At 40.4% G+C, this 20177-nt stretch overlaps 1 protein-coding gene across 1 annotated transcript in view; it reads left to right on the forward strand.

Annotated features, from left to right (window-relative positions):
• The window catches only part of TSPAN14 (tetraspanin 14), a 292700-nt gene that overhangs the window by 118148 nt on the left and 154375 nt on the right, over nt 1-20177 (forward strand). Inside the window, exon 2 of the mRNA XM_069240648.1 lies at nt 1117-1215. Coding sequence (XP_069096749.1) covers nt 1135-1215 — 81 coding nt within the window. The 5' untranslated portion in view covers nt 1117-1134. The remainder of the gene's footprint in view (nt 1-1116; nt 1216-20177) is intronic.

The following is a 20177-nucleotide window of genomic DNA, read 5'->3' on the forward strand; positions in this document are numbered from 1 at the left end:
TATCTTTTTAATGTTCATATACCATGATCCATGTCTTGATAGACTACTTGGGAGTTGAAGTTGTCATATTGACTCTTAACCCGCTGACTGCATACACAAGGCTTATACCAAGCCTTCACCGCAGCGCTGTCTTGAAGAATGAAAGAGCTTAGAATGAAAAAGAACTCCCAAGTTTCTTAATTTCAACAGTGTTGTAGATGTTAATTGTAGGGGTAGTGGCCACTCTTGTGAAAACCAGTATCTCACTCCTTTCTCCCAAAGGAACATTTGCAGTAATGCACGTTTGCTTCTCCTTTGTAAAGTAGACATTACCACCATGGAATTCTTCTGTGGCCAAGCCCTACTAAACAAATTGGAGAAATCCTCAGAGACTAAATAACAAAAACCTCAGTCTTAGTTTTAATGTGCTTCCTTCCTGCTTATCGTCTAGAAAAAGCCGTTAGCTCTAGACCATGCTCAAAAGGCATTGGTAACACCAATAGGTCCTTATGATGAGATCTGTTGGCTTATCCAATGCTTGGCTACTTCCTTACCAGTCAATGGATAAAAACCTTTACCAAGAACATCTGCTCTGGGCGAACCCTTCTGCACCTCTTCATGTCCAGAATCTGGGTGTGCTGCAAGAGGTCCCTCAGGGTCCTCTTGGAAGCTTTGTAAAGAGAGGTACATCTCCATGGTATGAAAGATAATCCTCAAATTGCATACAAACATTGTTATAGATATTAAGTGTAAAATCCGTGGGAAAAGTAGAAAGGAAATGTTAAAGACCTTATTTCTGAACTGGCTTATCATTCTTATTGAATCAATACTGGCAATCCTGTGGCTCATTTTGTACTTTAAATGCCTGTTCGAAATGTGCTTCTTTAACAGCCCACCAAGTGACACCATTTAAATAGCCCATGCTTTAGTTGAAGGTCTGTTTGGCATCTGAGAAATTCATTGTTACAACTTAATAGTCTGGTTAATTCTACCATATTGGAACTGACCCCTCAGAAGATGCCACTTTGACTGTAGGATGTTCTTTCCTGGCTGTTTTGAAACCACTGCATTGTGTGAGATCCAATCATGGTATGGGGTATTTCATATAACATTTGTATCTAATTTTCTTGCCTGCAGATTTTGCTGTTTTAGAAGATGCACTATTACCGATATTCCACTGCGGAAGTGAGCTGCTGTTACAAATATCTGCTATTCACTTATAACATCATATTTTGGGTGAGTGAATTAACATTCTCTTTCCTTGTGATACTGAGGATGAACTTAGACTGGTCTAATAGTGCTGGGTAAAGGAAGCACGTTGTGTAATATCAATTGCAAGTTTATCATTAGCGTCACTTTCATTAATGCTCAGCATGTGCAGCTGTCACAAACCATAAAACGCTACAGACTTGACAAATTGTGACCCATGAAGGGTATTTTGGATCCACAATATACCTCTTTTTAGGAAGGCTTAGAAACGTGCTTAATTTGAATGCAGACTCGGGTGGGTCTGTGTTCCAAATAAGACTTATTGCTGTTGAAGCATGCCTCCTCTTGTCTATAGCATCAGTTGGGTGAACTGCGTGTTCTCCATCGCCTGACTCTTGAGTATGGCTCTGTTGGTAAGAGTGATAGTAGTGCCTCGACAAAAACAACAAACCTATCAGATTTAAGGGCAAGCGCTGCCTTCAGTAACATAAGTTGAGAAAATTAGTATTTTTACATTGAAGTAATGTTTCTTTATATGTAGAAGTTATTAAAGATTGCCTTTTAAAATTAATCGCAACTTATATTTGCACGTTGTTTTTGCAGTCATTTACCAGTGTCTGCGTCTTAACTCTGGTACATTTGTTAATATTCTAGGTTACACCAAAGAACAAACATTTGCAATGCAATAGGTCTTTCATTTTCTTGAGTTAGAGCTATTGGCATTGTAAATTCAGAACTGGACTTTTCTTGACACATAAATTGGTCAACCCTGCTTCATAATTTTGTCTTTTCCTGCCATGTTTTGGTAGTCACTGGCAGCTACTGACATTAGAAATCACAAACCCTTGAGGAGAGACAAGAAGATGACTTCACTTCCTCGAGTTGTGTAAATGTCTGAATAGAAACTGAAAAAAGTCTGGAAAGTATTTACTTTTAATGTTAACAGAATGAAAAGTCTTTCAAGCATTCTTGCCACGCATTTCATCAAAGCTCTAATGAAGTTAACAATAGCAGAGCAGCCTGAGAAGATTTATGGCCCCAGTAAAAGAGAGAAGCAATGCCCTGTGTGCCATGTCCTGAGGGCTGGCAGGGAGGGGCCCTGGAAAGAGAGACTCCAGATGGGGGGCTCTGTATGTTTCACATCATTGCTTCTAGGTTTAGCTACATTTTACAAGAAAGGGCATATTGTGCCTTTCCTGAGCAATGAGCTAAACGTTTAGGCACCAGGTGTTTCTTATGTAAAATAGGCTTATTTTAATGTTACATAGATACGAGCAAAAATAAGCGTACTTCATGATTAAATGAATGCGTGCGCTGGACTGTACTGAAAGAACATTAATCAACAGATGCTGGACGGTGGTAACTTAACATTAAAAAAAACTAAGACTAGGAGCTATTTGTATTAAAGATTTAATAGTGGAGCAAATGTTCCAGGACCCAGAGGTAAATGAGGACAGCACTGGAATAAAGCCAGAACAAATGTCAGCGACATGGGAGGGGTTGGGAGGAATGGAATGCTGCAATAAAACGCAGACAGCTACCAGCCTAAAACACCCACGGTGAAAAGGCAGCATCAAAGAAATAACAAAAGTAGTCAGTCACAGCAACAGTTAAAGAAACCAAAGTCGAATAATACTTTTGTTGGCCACTGCTCTGAAAATCAAAAAGGAGTAAGAAAAAAGCAGAGCTGACAACTAGCGAGCAAGAATGTTTAAAGGACACTGCAACCAACAAATTAAATCACTTTAAGCCATAAGAAGTATACTAAAAGTATAGACGAGGTGGAACACTTACGCTTGAACTAAAAAGGAACATCCCTCTGGTTTAAGAGCCTGCAGTTCACCTTAAATACAATTCTTTTTTTCTGAAATCACAAACACTCTCTGTTATGTAAGGCACAAATAAGGAAGCCCTCTTCACAGTGTGATGAACAACTATTATACTGATGCTACCAGCACCCTTGAGAGTCCAACAGCCAGCACTGACTATTGAGTTTGCCCTGTTACAGACTCGCAAATGCCTTTAACCGCCATTCACCCTCAGTGTGCACCTTCTTTATGGTAATTGGCTGGGCAGCAGATTTTCATGTGGCCTTTTCTGACTTTCAGGACGTTTTCATTTAGCAGCAGTCCGGCCTAACATCCCATTAATATGCCAAGTTATTTTTTAAACTTTGGAACGTTTGTAGGCCAAAAAGAGTTGTCTCCCTTCCCCTGCTTAGATTTCTTGTAGCCCCTCCAACCATGTGGTTCGCCTGGAGACCCGCAGAGCAGTAGAACTAGAAAGGAGTCTCACTAATTCTCTATGGGGTCCCTAATGGGAAACTAATTAGATATGAGGCTGTTTTCAGACCTGAGAGAAACTCAAGCAAAGTAATTTGGCTCTGAGAGGTCCAGTGACATAGTTATACATTTTTATTGCGCTCCAATCGAGAGTATAAAATGTGCAATGTAATTAGGAGAAAATAAGCAAACCATTAGCACAGGCATTATGAAACACAAAACCAGGAAGAAAATCGCTAGCATTTTAATGAGTGTCCCTATAAGCTTTCATTATAATCTTTAGAAGCGTACCCTTCCCATATATATAGAATACATCTCTTCTGGTCATCTGAGGTGAGCATGACCTTTGCAGAAACAATAGTCCATGTTCATGAGCTATGTACTTTTCGGGGGCATCACAGTGTTCCCTAGAATTGGATGACCTCTCTCTCGCTAACAGCTAAAGAGTGGCGTTTTTAGTACACAATTTCGCTAGCGAAATAATTTTGGCACTTGCAAAACTGAGCCTGAGATGCGCGTGAAGTCATGAGAATGCAGTGTGGGAATTTTCATTATCATTTCTTCAAAAACATAAAAAATGTCCATGTTTATTTACTCTTATGCACGGCTACTGGAATTATGTGAAAGGAGGAGGACCAATTTATGTAGGATAAAGGCAAATTATGCAGCGTAATGTTCCACATTTTGTAATACTAAGTTTGTATTTTGTCATTTTTTACACATGGTAACAGGGTTGGGGAAAAATGTCACCCTGTTAGTATAGGTTTAACCTCTAAATACAGGATTAAGCTATGAAAAAGGACCAGTCAGCCTTAGTGAAGACCGTTTATTGTGCAGGAACAGGTGTTTCCAAGTTTTTAGTATCTTTTGATCCATTCACGTTAAAAAATGATTTATCATCAAGATCATCAAATTATGCAACAGATGATGGATTATGAGGCAAATACGGCATATCCATAATTATTCGGAAAAAAGCACAGCCAGAGAATCCCATAATTCCAACGGCCGTACTTATAGGTTTGGTTGCTGCATCCTTAAATTATTTGTCCAGTCTTTAGACCACATGCATTATTTATATTAGCAGGTTTTTAAGCCAACCCTTTTAATCTGCGGACACCTTTCTAAATTTACATTTGCTTCTAGTTACACAGTGCTGTTAATATTCTACTCACAGTGTGTCTTATAATGCTAGATCTTGTTTAATTAATAGAGTTCCAGGTAAGCGCACGGCTGACATTGAACAAGTACGCTTTCGGTCATGCACTCAAGCAAGTTTCAGTCTTGCCCACACAAAGTACATTTTAACCAGGCTATTTATGAGTCATAAAGGTGGTTTAAATTACAGCCTTTCTCAGGAGCCCTGCACAATTGCCTTTAGTACTAAATATGGTATTTCAGAGACCAACATAAGACTTGTCAAAGTGGTTGATAGCCCTCTGCTTCTGGTAAGGGCTCTTTTGGAATGCATGCTGAACCTAATCATGAGCCATTGTGCTCATTGGCATGCTGCATGCTTCCTCAGATACTTGGGATACTCTATACTGAAGCCTGGAAGCTGCTTAGGATCCACACTTGTTAACTACTTCTTGGAACTCAGCACAGTGTCTGTGCATTGTGGTAATGGGGAAACTGTTCTCGTTAACTAAATATCTTCATATGGTTTGAGAAAGCAAGTGCCTTTCCTGTTTCAGAAGCTTCTGTTACTTCATTTTGAGAAAAGTAAATTTAAACGTAGACACTGTACGTCTTAGATTTTGCCATTTCGACTTTAGGAGATGTTGCTACCCAAGGATTGTGCAAAATCTACCTCTTCTTTTGGCCCTTTCATGCCATAAGTGCACTATACATATCTCTACAAGTAAAAGCATATGTGTTGGAATTGGTAATGCTTGCGATTGTTACCGCACCCTCACATTGAAAGTATTTCGGGAGCTGAGATTGTCAGATCATAATTTAGAAATTATTTAAATAATGCCTGTACCCCATTTCTTAAAATGGTTTCAGAACTACTGACAAAACATCATGTAAAAATATGACTGTGCCGTCTTGCATGATGTCCCACCTGCGCCGGGTAGGTCTCTCCATTACACTGAAAAGTGTTTCCTGTTTTAATCCCTCCCATCGTGAACTGTAGATATACTCACTTTGTCCTGACAGCTTGCTTGACCCCCTCAGCCACTTCCTGGAGCCTTCTCTAGGGGTGTTTTGATTTTTTTTGTGTGAAGGGGATGGAGGAGGGAAGTCCCTTCAAACTGTGTAGAAAAGGTAAATAGGAATTTATTGTGGTTGTGTGCGTGAACTTCTCCCCCCAGCGCTCCTCCTCCACCACCACCACGCCTTCCCCACCCCAAAAAATTATGTGGCAGGGATTTTATATGTGAATTTTTGTTTCACTTGATGACAGTATATTAAGTGTGTAATGTGTTGATTTTTCCACCTTTTAATCCGAGATTGGTTAGGCACTACCCACAGCCTGCCTATCGGTGTTAAGTAGAAATGAGTTAACTCACCCATCTTATCTGTTTGTCTTCTATTGGCCCAAAGCAGATAAAAGAGCCTTCACCTCATTTAAGCCAACATATCTATTTTCCAAGAGATTTCTATTTTTTTCACAATAAATATCTAAATGAAAGGAGAAAGTTCTTTTACTTTGAAATGTGTTGATTCATAAATCTGAAGCCAAGAAAAAACAGAGGAAGGGGATGTATTTTCTTTTCAGGTGAGTGATTTTAAACACATGTTCCAAAACCACAATCAATATCTCCTGCAGGAAACCCAAACCATTCTTTTAGATCAAAACTTTGTAATCTATGGATACAATACAAGAAGAGTGCCACTTTAAACATAGTCAATTTTGTGATCAACAAAAAAGGAGTTTTTAGAGTACAACTGAGAAAGAGGGGCTTAGGCTCAAATCGCTTATTTGGTTACCTTGAGTACGAGATTTGATAGTGCTGACATTGTGTAATTCCTCTGAAAAGAGTGCTTGTATTGCACTTTTTGGCTCGGGGGTTATGGTTATGGTGGCAAGACAGTGATTATGGCTATAGTGGTGATATTTTAATTATTAAATATTACTATAAAAGCAGTAGACCGGACTGTAAGATTGTGTCCACAAATAAGGGAGAGCCGTATTAGGTTCACGAAGGTAGCTTTATTTCATTTCAGAGGCCCCATCCAGCTCCACCAACTGCCAGCTTCTCAACGTTCTTCTCCCTCTGACCGTCTCCGCTGGATTCCACCTTACTCTTCTCAGTTCTAAATTCTACAAGCTATGACATGCCACAAGTTCTACAGGCTATGACATACCACACACCTCCCCCCTTTACAAACCAAGAGAAATGAGAAAAGAGAGAAAAAAAAAACACAAGGAAGGGAGGGAAGAGAAAAACAAAAACAACAGTATGTATATATGTATATATATATATATAAGTTAATTCCACACATTTTTACATTTTAGTACCTCCACACGATTTAGATCCCACATCTTGGAATCCGCCGTTCTTACTGCATTGTTGAACAGCTTCACTACCCTTATAGTTTTGACTTTATCCACGTTCCTTCCTTTACCCACAGGCTTGCGAATCAACACCCAATCTCCAACTTTAACTTTGGTTGCGCGAGATGACTTCCTGTGATCAAAATAATCCTTACGAGCTTTTATTTTTTTCTTTTCATCTCGTCTCCAAGACTCATCCGACACCACCACCCCAGTTCTTGCTTCCATGTCATTGACCCACCTAGGTGATACCAAAGTATTGGGATGTCTGGCTCTGAGTAATTAGTGTAAGATTAGTGTAGTGTAATGAAATAAAGCTACCTTTGTGAACCTAATACGGCACTCCCTTATTTGTGGACACAATCTTACACTGGCGTCGAGGATGGGATTATTTGACCACATTCAAAGTCATCGCTTTCCCCTACATCCAATTTGTTCTTAACTTCAAAAACATTGCCTTTTCCACTTCTTGTTCTGCACACACTGGAGTAATGGCCTTTTTTCTTACCTAACGTGCATGTCACCTTTAAAGCCGGACAGTTTTTGTCGTTGGCCATGTGACCTTGTCTGCCACAGCTAAAACAATTCCCTTGAAAAGTATTTTTCCTGTCTTTTTTTTTATAATTCTGTCCTTCTGGTCTTTCTTTTTTTCCCGTGAGATTCTGAATTATATGTACAGTATCATTTTTACATTCCTCCTTTTTGATGGTCTCTACACATATGAGAGAATGTTCAATTTTCTTTGCCAAAACCAAAACTTCCTCTAGTGATGGATCATCTTTTTGCCAAATCTCATCTCTTACTCTTTCTATGTTACAGCCTAACATAAATTGATCTCTGATTCTTTCCTCTGTCAAAGTTCCAAATTTACAAGATGAGGCTAATTTTCTTAGCGCTGTAACATATCCCCCCACGGATTCATTTTCCTCTTGGTTTCGCCTTCCAAAGTGATATCTCTCAAGTATTGTGCTAATTGTGGGAATATAATGTCTGTCCAATTTCTCTATACAACTTTCATATTCATTTAGATCTTCATTAGTTATGTCTGGAAGATTATCGAAAACCTCCTGTCCTTCAGAACCTAGGCAATGCAACAGTAGAGCAGTTTTCCATTCTACACTAAGAGATGCACCACAGACCTTGGAATATCTTTCAAATACTTTTTTCCACTTTTGCCACTTTATAGGTGGATCTCCTGGTAAAGCGAGGAAAAAGGGGGGTGCAGTGACGGTCTGCATTGTAATCACACTAATGGTCCATCCACAAAAACAAGGAAAGAAAAATTATTAAAGGTGTCACTTCCTTATGCAAACATGTTTTGAAAGACTTCTTTAACTGTAAAGGTGCTTCCAATTAGGCCAGTGGTTTAGTGGCCCTGAAGGTCGAATATCTGTAACTTAATGTTAGCTTGTATTGTGTAAGTCAGTGCTATGAAGGTTTCCAGAGACAGTTTAATTGGGTCAGTGGCCAATACTTTAAAGACTTTAAAAATGCATAGCTGACTGAAAGTGTTTATTTTAGGGTGATATTCATGTGGCATATACAACGGACCATGGATTTATTATATGCGTGGCTCTAACAGATGTTGCTGAAACTGTAAAACTCGGTAGCGGTTGGTTTCCTTCCCTTCTGAATTCCAAAACTCGCTCAGGCGTTAGTCTGAGAGGTGGTCTCCGCTCTGGTGGGGTTACCAGAATATATGAATACTGACAGCGTTAATATGGTACTTGAGGAAACGCTGCACAAGTCCTCGCGTATTCCACTGTTTGAATCGTTCGCGTTGTCAGGAGGACACTGTAAGTGTTGTTATGGTAACTCGCACGCGTGCGAGAATGCGAGTCAAGCGCCTGTTTAGAGTAAACACAGCTGAGCGGGTGAGCTCTAGTCAGTTTCCATGGAAACGCTCGTCGAGAGGAAACATTATTACGGAGATATTAAATGTCCCTTTTAAAATTACAGAATTGAATAGAATAGTTTTTGTTTGTTGTTCACGAAGGTCGCTCACCTCTCCGTTGTTCTTGGAAGCTCTCCGTTGCTCCTCTGCGACAGTAATTATGTTGAGGCCTCTGTGTTCAGTAAAGTAAAGGGGAAGAAAAAAAATCATCCCACTCATCGCCAGTGTAAGATTGTGTCCACAAATAAGGGAGAGCCGTATTAGGTTCACGAAGGTAGCTTTATTTCATTACAGAGGCCCCATCCAGCTCCACCAACTGCCAGCTTCTCGACGCTCTTCTCCCTCTAACCGTCTCCACTGGATTCCACCTTACTCTTCTCAGTTCCAAATTCAACAAGCTGACATACCACAAGTTCTACAAGCTATGACATACCACATGGACATATTTAGCATATGTTAACATCAGCTCATTTAAGAGTGTATTGTTATTTCTCTATGTGAAAGAAAGGAGAGATAGCTTTTGTTGCAAGGAGTGTCATAGGTTATTTTAGTAAGCAGGAGTTTGTTGTGGGTTGCATCTGTGACAAACCATTGTTATAAAATATTTGCTCTAGAGAATGCTTGTTAGGCCCTCTTTGGAGAGAAAGTATTTTGGTTAGCCCATTGTACTTTTGTATATCTTTGTAAGTTTATGATTGTGAGCCTGATGATTGATTGCCATGTGGGGGAATGCTTACACTCAAACCTGTAGACTAGGGTTGGTTATGCTGACCAACTATAGGCCTGATTGGTACACTGACAAACGTTATGTCCAGTGCCATAGATCTTATCCATTTATTATGAAAAGTTATGACAAAGGCAGCAGGCCTGCTTATTTAATGTGAAAAAATACTTATTCAGCCTATTCAGCCTTTAACTCTGAGTTGTTATCACATTGTGTTACAGGCTATAAATAGATATTTTGGTAATTTAACTCACAGATTTCCATGGTAGTCATGAGACTTGGCTTTGATCAGATTATCTTGTGGGGAAGGATTTTAGAGTTGATTACCCCCTTTCAAAGACCCGAGGGGTAGGAGATACACACTGTAATAATTCTTGCTAGAATCTCTGTGGAAGGCGTGACGTGCTTAGTTATCTGCCAGGACTTTGTATTAAAAATCATTATATTCATAAATTTGTTAGTATATAAAACCTATAGTGTCATTTAAATTCTGCTTTCACCCATGACAACGTACTACATAGGGTAATGGTTCAGTCCACATCAGTCATGGCTCTTTTGCCCAGTGAATGAGTGGGCTTCAGTGTCAGGACTGGTGTCCCTGTGCTTTATTTGTCAGTTTTCTCCTTTTATACTTCCCCTTCATTTCTTTGCTTCTCCTCTTTTTATTTGATTTTTTCTTAAAAGAATACTACAGCTCCCCATGCAGTGCTGACTGTTCGCAAGCTTGCTGTTTATTTCATTTGCAGTGCACTGCATCCTGCTTGGCCACCGCCTCTAGACAAAGGCGCCCATTATGGAATTCTTTTGTCCATAGTGCGGGAAGGTATGTAATTACCTCACCATTTCAGTATGACCCACATGTTTGTTCTAAATCTCGAGCCATGCTGTAACTTTAAAATAACAATAGACCATGTACCATCTCACCTCTAGACGGACATCTGCTCTTACATTTAGTTTTGTTAGATGGCAGTGCGCTTTCGTATTTCTATTTGTACTCCTTTAATTTATCATGCATATTTTGTTGAGTTTTTGTGTTTTCTTGTGGTTGTGTCAGGGGTTGAATCCAAGAATGAGCTTGTGTATGGATGAAAGGTTGCATTAGTCCAAGGATGAGTGACAAGAGGGGCATGTATGATGGCTTTTATTGAGTGCCTAATTCCTTTAATGATCCCAGGCACCTTCTTTCATAAGCTAGACTTGTTGGCATAGTTACTATTTCAGTTGTGTGCAGTGTTGAGCCACTCTACAGTGTTTTGCTTCAGTTGGTAATACTTTAAAAAGAAAGGATGCCAACAACATTCTTTAGCCTCCTTTCTACATCTCATACCTTTGAAATTCACTTTAGTCGCCTAACATGTTCGAAGTGAAAGCCAATCTGCTCTGAATTTTTAGCAGTCTAAAGATAATTCAGTCTTCCAGAGACCCTTTTCACCACTTTCACACTCTTTTTTTTAATATGAAATTTATGCTCATATTTGTAACCTTTATCTGTACAGCAGAGGGATGTTATCCAAAGTGTTCAGACAACCAGTTTATTTTTTTCTTTGTTATGTTTCAGTATTAGTGAAGGCACTGCATCTGTATTGATTCAACAATATAAAAAAACCCTTAAAATCTCATAATTAACTGTGTCGACCCACTTCTTGAGGCACACAAAGATTTTAAGCTTTTAAGCTGTCTTATCCGTACATGCATACATGTGGGACAACTCTGCTATTTCTGCATGTGTAGGCACTTAAATATTTGTTTATTCAAGAATGGAAGTCTGTACCCATGAAGTGTTTGTACTTTTTGCTTATCTATTGAGAAATCTCAAAACACGTCCTCTACTACTTCTATGGTGTGCTCTGTGGCATTTTAGATATTGTGTTGGATGTGGCGTGACCACTACCTGTTATGTATCCACTGGGTAGCAAGGATACGGTCCAGTGTAGCACCCTCCTACTGAATTCTCTATAACTAAACAGGGTGTTGTAAGCATTACCATCTTAGCAGTTATCGGATGTACAGTTAATATTATCCTCTGTTACCGTATGTTAAGATGCCCTCTAAAAGTGACCCCAAAAACAATGCATTTCGGAGTTTTTAAATAAACAAGTCAATAGGATATTTCATTTTTCTTCGTTTTGTGAATTGGTTTAGGTTTACCTGAGTCATGTTGAAGTGGCTTTCTCTGTTGCTCTATCAGCCCAAGTCAACCACAATACAGGTTTGTGGAATTACTTAAGAAATCCCCTCTTAGGAAAGAAGGAACCAGCTCAACTTCAGGACTTCTTTAATTTCTGCTCACAGTCCCAAAGTCCTCTCCAGTGGAAGCTCCAGGTCAGCACTCACACAAAGCATTCTCTCTCACAGCTTGCACCCTTACAGAGGGGCTCCACTCGCATTGACTCACTGACAGCCTCCGTCTTTGACTCCCTTTCTCATGTCCGGACGCCACCTATAGCTGTACCCGCTATATTGAAACAGGGCCTTTCTCTGCCAGTTGGCTATTTTGGGCGACAAATCATCACACACAATCGATTCCTTCATTTCTAGGTTAACTTGCAACAATAAGGAATGTCTGGCCAAAAAACGTTCTGCATCATCAATCACCCTGTGTCCTTTATTCGTTGGGAGTGCGGCTCGGCCCTTGTGAGACGGTCCAGGATGCTTCAAGGCATCTGATACATAATGTCTTTCGCCACCGGATGTTGTAAGCAGTTTAGTGAGTTTAATATTGTGCACACCAGTAGAGACCAGTGCTATAGCCTGCTGCCTCCGGGAAAGGAGTGTTGTGCGCTTTAACTAGCTAACTGGGTAACAACTGTATCAAGCAATCGAAGTCAGACAAGTTCAACCAAAACTGCCTATGCGGAGTTGCCAAAATCTGCAAATACGTAGTCTATGCTCTAAGGCCCGCCCCGGGCTCTCTCTGCATTAGACACATGCATTATAAAAGTAGTCTCTTGTCTGGTAATAACCTTAATCTAACTGTTAATGGTATAGTGTGCGAATCATGTTTATTTCTGGAGATGCACACGTTTTTAGCATTGCTACAGGGAACTTTGTTTTCTTGAGCACACACCACTTTATGTGTTTATGAAAATTAAAATTGGGCCTGTAAAGAAAACGTGTCAGTCACATGTATTTAGGAACACGTTTTGGAAACCTTATAAATTAGGCGTATGATAAACTGGAGCTCATCTCTGCTGATGGCGATTGGCCAAAATGTTTTACAGTGAAGCAGAAAAAGAGTGCCACATAAAATTAAAACGTAACTTCCCTTTCAGTAAAGCATGAACAGTATAATCGAAGATAAGACGTTATTGGAAAGAGCACAGGACAGAAAAGGGAAAAATAAAGCTGCTAAAATGCCAAACCTTTAGAAGAAGCAATTATTAGTAAAGTCATTACCTTCGGACGTGGATAGTGAAGCGTTTACGTGGCCCTGGTATTATCTTTGGACCTTTAGACTATTTAGAGATCGCTTCTGAGTCGTTGGGGCCCATCAACCTGCCTATGTTTTTAGGGTCTTCTTATAATGTTAATGATGATTTAACTAAAATGCATTAAAACATTTTTTTTCTTGGCTAAGAAAGCATTTAGCTTGGAAATGGACATTTCTAAATTACAGATGTGGGAAACATGGGATTGGACATACAGAGTGAAGGCCACTTGGTAACTGTGAATGAAGGGGTGTGCTGCACACTTGCCTTACTGCTATTTCCAGAATGTGCTCCCGTGGGAATCTTGTAGCGCAGGCTTTGGCTGTTTAGAGAAGCTCCCTGTAAGGAAAAATTCCACACTGCCGTTTTGAATACATAAGTGGTCCTAGAATCGTAGTGTTTAATATGACTTCGTGAGATGTAGCTAAAAATCTCCCTTTTTATTAATTGCATGTTTTTACTATTTATTGGTATTTCTTTCATGTAAACAAGCCCACCTTTCTTCGTTTTTGCCTTCCAAATGAATTTCCCGAAATACCTTGCTTTAATGTTTCTCCTTCTGCATCTCACATTGAACTATTGATCTACCAAAGCTCTCCTCTCTGTTACCAAATGCTGTTTCTTTCTACTTGATTGCATTTTTTAACACCAGGGATATCTTTGGCAAATATGTTAGTCGCTCATGCTGCTTCAATAGAGATTGTTTCCGAATGTAATAATCTGTTTTAATATGAAATTAAAATTTGGTTAGAATCTTAATTCCTATTGTTATCTCTGGGTTGCATGCTTTGACTTCCATCACAACCTATGTATCGGAAAGCCAGGAGTTTTAGCTATGCACTGATGTACATTGATTGGAATGGAGTGTAATGTTTAGCAGAGATGTGGAAAATGTAACATTAATTGGAATTTGAAGGTCTCTAATCTGGAATATTCATATCCAGGCAAGGGTAATTGGCACACACGCCATTCTGTTAGGATTTAGTTTGCGAGAGCCGCGCCCCTCCCTATATGCATTATTACAGTTGCATCTTACGGTGTTGTGTATTATGTAATGCACAACTTTTATAAGACTTCTTATCTTTAAATAAGCAGCCCGTCCTATTGGTTCAAAGTTTATTTTCTGACAGTACAAGTGGAAAAGACGGTTTTTTATTTCTGCCTAAAGTCCAGACAGCCCTCCTTTGAAACAATCTCATTTGGGCAGATAATTTCAGAGCGTGAAATTACCCAAAAACGACACTCTGCTTCCTGAACCTTTAAAAACACCAACTAGACCAGCAAAGCTGGTCAGAAGAGATGAAACTATGTATGGAAAACATAAATCTTAAATCTAGCTTCAAGAAATACACAACTCTTACAAGTGGATTGCGTTGTGTTTGTGATAGCCATCAGCAACTAGGGAAAGCGGACCAAGGCTACAGTTCAATGTTCTTATCTTCCTAATACTCTTACTTCCTAATACTGGTCCCAAAACAACCAGCACTATATTGTATCCTCTTCTGATGTCGAATAAGTGAGGCTGTAATTACAAGATAAAGCATACTTCAGTCAAAATTGTTTAGTTAAAAATATAAAATAGCAATCTTGTTCCGATAGTGCAAGTGCAAAAATGTTGTAAAGAATAAAAAGTCCTAGCTTCAACTCTGAACTTCAAATAGGAAATCACATGGAGTCATTGAAAACACTAAGTTTTCAACCAGCCACTGGGATTTGCCACATACCAGACCAATGAGACTCACTCTAACGTTGGAGCAGAGAGCCTCTCCTTCTTCAAACCGCATGTAGGGTTGAATTATTAACATTCATATTTCAGCCAGTTGGTCTGCCTCCATCGCTGTCTGATCACCAGACTGTTTCCATTCTGTTCGCCAAATCAGCGTTGCAGTTGAGTTTGTCCATCATTCGGTCAATCAACAAACTTTATTGGATCATCTAAAAATGATCATTAAAGTGCATTGAAAAAAAAAGTTAAAATCAAGAAAATCATAGAATATTCCATAAAATCGGTTAATCAATGAATCCTCCAATACGTGCATAAAATCATGGGTTAAAAACATATAGCTCTATTCTAGAAGTTGTAATAATTCCTGCATATTCCCTATTAGACAGTTTTTAAAATGATAGCATGCTACACTCCTTCCTCTTTCTTTTTTTATTCCTTCAAAAAGTTCTATTGTAACTACAGTTTATCTGACCTCAAAATCTCCTATGGTTTTCTAAATTAAACCACCCCTTCCGAGGTACTCAGCCAAACTTAATGTAAGAGAGCCAAGAGATCTTCAACCCTTACGCGCAGGATTAACAGTCCAGAATAATATATCCGTTTCATGCTGTATGCTGGTTAGTCCATATAGAACACCACAGTGAAAGTGAATTGATCTACTAAATAACCCACATCTAACTCTTTGTGGATAATATTATTAGAAGTACAGGGGTACTCCAAGCAACCGCAGGAAAAAAGGATTCTCCTCTATCTGGAGACCGCTAAGTTCCCTGTAACCCTAAAAGATGGTGGGGGGAGGAGGTTGGAGGTGGGTTGGGGTCTTTTGCAGTGAAATATTTTCATAAGTGCTTTAATTGATTTGCCCCCAATATTGGCTACTAAATAGAACACAAACCCAACTGACTGGAGAAACCTTTGGTTTTTAACATGCAAGCTGCGACCCCAAGTCTTAGTTCCATCAAAAGTCATACCCAGATAGGGAAAATGATATGCCCTCTTTAAGCAGCGGCCTTTGATGGAAAACCCCTGGCACTCGATTTTGCTATGACCACAGTTCATAAAAATAGTTTTCCTGAGATTAGTTTTGTAATTCAACCGATCAATAAAATTTGCAAAGGAATCTAATAACTTTTTTAGGCAGTTCAGGGTTTTTGCAATAAGGACTATCATCCGCGTAAAGGAGTACTGGCAAAGGTCTGTTCTTAACCATTGAGATTTCTGTCCTCTTCTCCGTTTGCCACGGGGCCAAATCATTTGTGTAGGAAAGGAGCAGAAAAGGGGCTATGACATGGCCCTGCTATACCCAACTAGATAGTTTGATTGAGCTGGTATACTTTCCATTCATTCCAAGCTTCACAGAGGCAGACAGATTGATGTGAAGTGCTCTAGGAAGAATCACCAGATCCTTATCTAGTCTCTTATTCAGTAGAATAGTCTGCAGCTTTGATCTACTTACAGTGTTAAAAGCAGATGGCGAGTCCAGGATTTTTCGTAGGTGTATTTAATAATTAGCTAGTATACATTTAGGCATTGTTCTAGAGTGCAATCACCTTTCATGAACTCATACTCAAACCAAGCCAAGATGTTTGATTCTGTGGTCCAGGCCGTAATTCTATCCATAACAGTAAGCCCTGTGAATTTAACCGTTAAATCCAGCAGCAACATTGGCTAATAACCATGTAGATCATCAAGGTTACCCTTTTTGAAACTATTGAGTATTATAGCAACTCTCCAAGATTTGAGTAATCCACGTTCTATGTTGAATTGACAACATTGCTAAAGAGGGGAGCCCACACCTCAATTCTTTATATATCCATAGGGACCCAATTTGGGTCAGGGGCTTTGATGGTGTGTCTCCTCCTAATAGATGTAACTTGGGCCAACATAAATTAATTTGAGAGTGGGAAAACTTGCAGTTCCCTACAAGAAGACCATAGATTTTATTAAAGTGCTCCGCCCTCCCATCAGGGGAAGTATTCACAGTCAGAATCACAACCGTGTTGCCTAAATATTTAACTCAGTTAACCGTGTTTAAAAAGGCAGTTACATCTCTAGACGTGCACAAAGCTAGTAGAGATTCCCAAGCCTCTCTCTGCACCTCTTTTTCCCTTTTTTGTTTTCCCGTTTATTAGCTGTCCAAAGGCTATATTTAGGTTCCGATTTTAGGGTTTTGTGGCGCTGCCTATTTTGAAGCGCTGCCTGTTTTATTAAACAATACATTATGATCCTTAAGTTAATTCAAAACATTTCATAAGGAAGTCCTCAGTTGCCCCACCCCAGCTTGCCAGAAGAGGCCATAGCATCCGGTGGGGCATTCCATCTACTGAAGAGCAGGTAAACGTTAGATTGGAGTTATCCCTCATTAGCTTGTCAAGCAACTGACTTTTGTCCATCCCTTTGCACACTAGCTATCTGCATTTGTCTTTGTTCCTCATCTTAACATAGTCTCATTACCAGCTAGAGGTCTTCCTCTAGGTGTAGTTAGAGTAGCAATCACAGGATTGTGGTCACTATACATGTTGGAAATGACAGACAGTGTTTAAATACAGTGACTAATTGACCAGTAAGCACAGTCATAATCCATAATTGAACCTTCCATATGACTTGGAAACGTGGAACGCAATGGGTCTCCAGATGTGCTGAATTCAAAAGTGTTACTTAAGTCAAACTGATCTAAATAATTAATGATTTGCCTCTGGAGATTTCATTGAGGGTCTAAACATTTGCATCCGGACGGATGCAAGAATTGTCATAATACTAAAGAAGTTATTCACCAGTAATGCTTTAGCTTTGCCATAGGGGGACGGTTCAGGGCTCTTGTGAAACACACACAACCATCCCTAAGTATATCTTCCATAACTCATGTGTCTTATAAGATAATATCAAATTCACTGATAAACTCTAGCCACCCAGTTTTAGTCCATAGGTTTTGTAAGAAGCCCCCAGCACTTCAATGTCCAATTTTAATACAAGCGGAATTGTTCAACCCTCCACCCCAAACCCTGACACAGATGACATCGGTTCAGTAGACTTGGAAATTCATATTTACTGTCTGCTCTAAATGTCAATGGTTTGCACATACATCAGCTAGTACCTCAAACCTATTTAAAGCTCTAACTTATGCAGTAGTGCTGGGTTCAAAAGTCCGGCTGGGCCGGCACACAGTCTGCCTCAGATGGCTGTTAAAAAGAAATATTTTTTTGTAAAAAAAAAACAAAACAAAAAAATGCGCAATCGGCAGTACTTTGATCTGGCTAGTAGATGATTCTGAGGCTTTCTGAATGTGACCCCGAGGAAGGGACATCTAAAGTTAACCACCCTCCAATCTCCCTCTAATGACTTTGCCAGTGGACCTATCCAGGCCGGTCTACTCAGCATTAAAATGTTGCATCCGTTTTTAAAAGTTAACCTTCTACTTAGCCAATCTGCTACCTTGCTTTTGAGTTATGCCAGTGATGCAGTTTGGGTAGATTTTAAGCAGGGAACAAGGCAGCCACAAAGGAGCTGTGGTACATTTATGAAAGGATGCAAAGGTGAATTTATGGTGTACTGCTGAGATGGTATTGGCAGTAAAACCAACCTGTCCTGGGGTATCTCGGATTGAAGCTTTCATGCAGCATCAAGCCTTCCTGATGCAGCTTTCTGATCAAAGGTTGGTTCAGCCATGTTAACTACCCTGTTAGTGCCGCCTACTCCTATGTGCACACCTGGTAGGGAAAGTGTTTTACATGGTGTAGAAATGTCAGTACTTGCATTAGTCTAGTTACTTATGTGGCCTTACCTTGTGGAAGCGAACTTGGCCAAACAAATTTAATTAGACGCCAACTGTGAACACAGAGATACAAAATAATCCTCTAAAACAGTTTTAACCTTCATACACAATGCGTCTATTACAGTCCTTTGCAGGTTGTAGGAGGCTGGACTGGGTTGTAGTGAGTACCTAGGGGTACTTGCACCTTGCACCAGGCCCAGTTATCCCTTATTAGTGTATAGGGTGTCTAGCAGCATAGGCTGATAGATAATGGTAGCTTAGCAGAGCAGCTTAGGCTGAACTAGGAGACGAGTGAAGCTCCTACAGTACCACTTAGCGTCATATGCACAATATCATAAGAAAACACAATACACAGATATACTAAAAATAAAGGTACTTTATTTTTATGACAATATGCCAAAAGTATCTCAGTGAGTACCCTCAGTATGAGGATAGCAAATATACACAAGATATATGTACACAATACCAAAATATGCAGTAATAGTATTAGAAAACAGTGCAAACAATGTATAGTTACAATAGGATGCAATGGAGACACATAGGGATAGGGGCAACACAAACCATATACTCCAAAAGTGGAATGCGAACCACGAATGGACCCCAAACCTATGTGACCTTGTAGAGGGTCGCTGGGACTATTAGAAAATAGTAAGGGTTAGAAAAATATCCCACCCCAAGACCCTGAAAAGTGAGTGCAAAGTGCACTAAAGTTCCCCAAAGGACATAGAAGTCGTGATAGGGGAATTCTGCAGGAAAGACACAAACCAACAATGCAACAACGATGGATTTCCAGTCGAGGGTACCTGTGGAACAAGGGGACCAAGTCCAAAAGTCAGAGATGGGCAGATGCCCAGGAAATGCCAGCTGTGGGTGCAAAGGAGCTGCTACTGGACAGTAGAAGCGTAGGTTTCTGCAAGAACGACAAGGGCTAGAGACTTCCCCTTTGGAGGACGGATCCCTCACGCCGTGGAGAGTCGTGCAGAAGTGTTTTCCCGCCGAAAGACCGCCAACAAGCCTTGCTAGCTGCAAATCGTGCGGTAAGGGTTTTTGGATGCTGCTGTGGCCCAGGAGGGACCAGGATGTCGCAAATTGCGTCAGGGGACAGAGGGGACGTCGAGCAAGACAAGGAGCCCTCTCAGCAGCAGGCAGCACCCGGAGAAGTGCCAGAAACAGGCACTACGAGGATGCGTGAAACGGTGCTCACCCGAAGTCGCACAAAGGAGTCCCACGTCGCCGGAGAACAACTTAGGAGGTCGTGCAATGCAGGTTAGAGTGCCGTGGACCCAGGCTGGACTGTGCACAAAGGATTTCCGCCGGAAGTGCACGGAGGCAAGAGTAGCTGCAAAAGTCGCGGTTTCCAACAATGCAGTCTGGTGTGGGGAGGCAAGGACTTACCTCCACCAAACTTGGACTGAAGAGTCACTGGACTGTGGGAGTCACTTGGACCGAGTTGCTGGATTCAAGGGACCTCGCTCGTCGTGCTGAGAGGAGACCCAAGGTACCGGTGATACAGTTCTTTGGTGCCTGCGGTTGCAGGGGGACGATTCCGTCGACCCACGGGAGATTTCTTCGGAGCTTCTAGTGCAGAGAGGAGGCAGACTACCCCCACAGCATGCACCACCAGGAAAGCAGTCGAGAAGGCGGCTGGATCAGCGTTACAGAGT

The sequence above is a fragment of the Pleurodeles waltl genome, chromosome 6 (genome assembly GCF_031143425.1).
Source record: "Pleurodeles waltl isolate 20211129_DDA chromosome 6, aPleWal1.hap1.20221129, whole genome shotgun sequence".
Taxonomy (NCBI): domain Eukaryota; kingdom Metazoa; phylum Chordata; class Amphibia; order Caudata; family Salamandridae; genus Pleurodeles; species Pleurodeles waltl.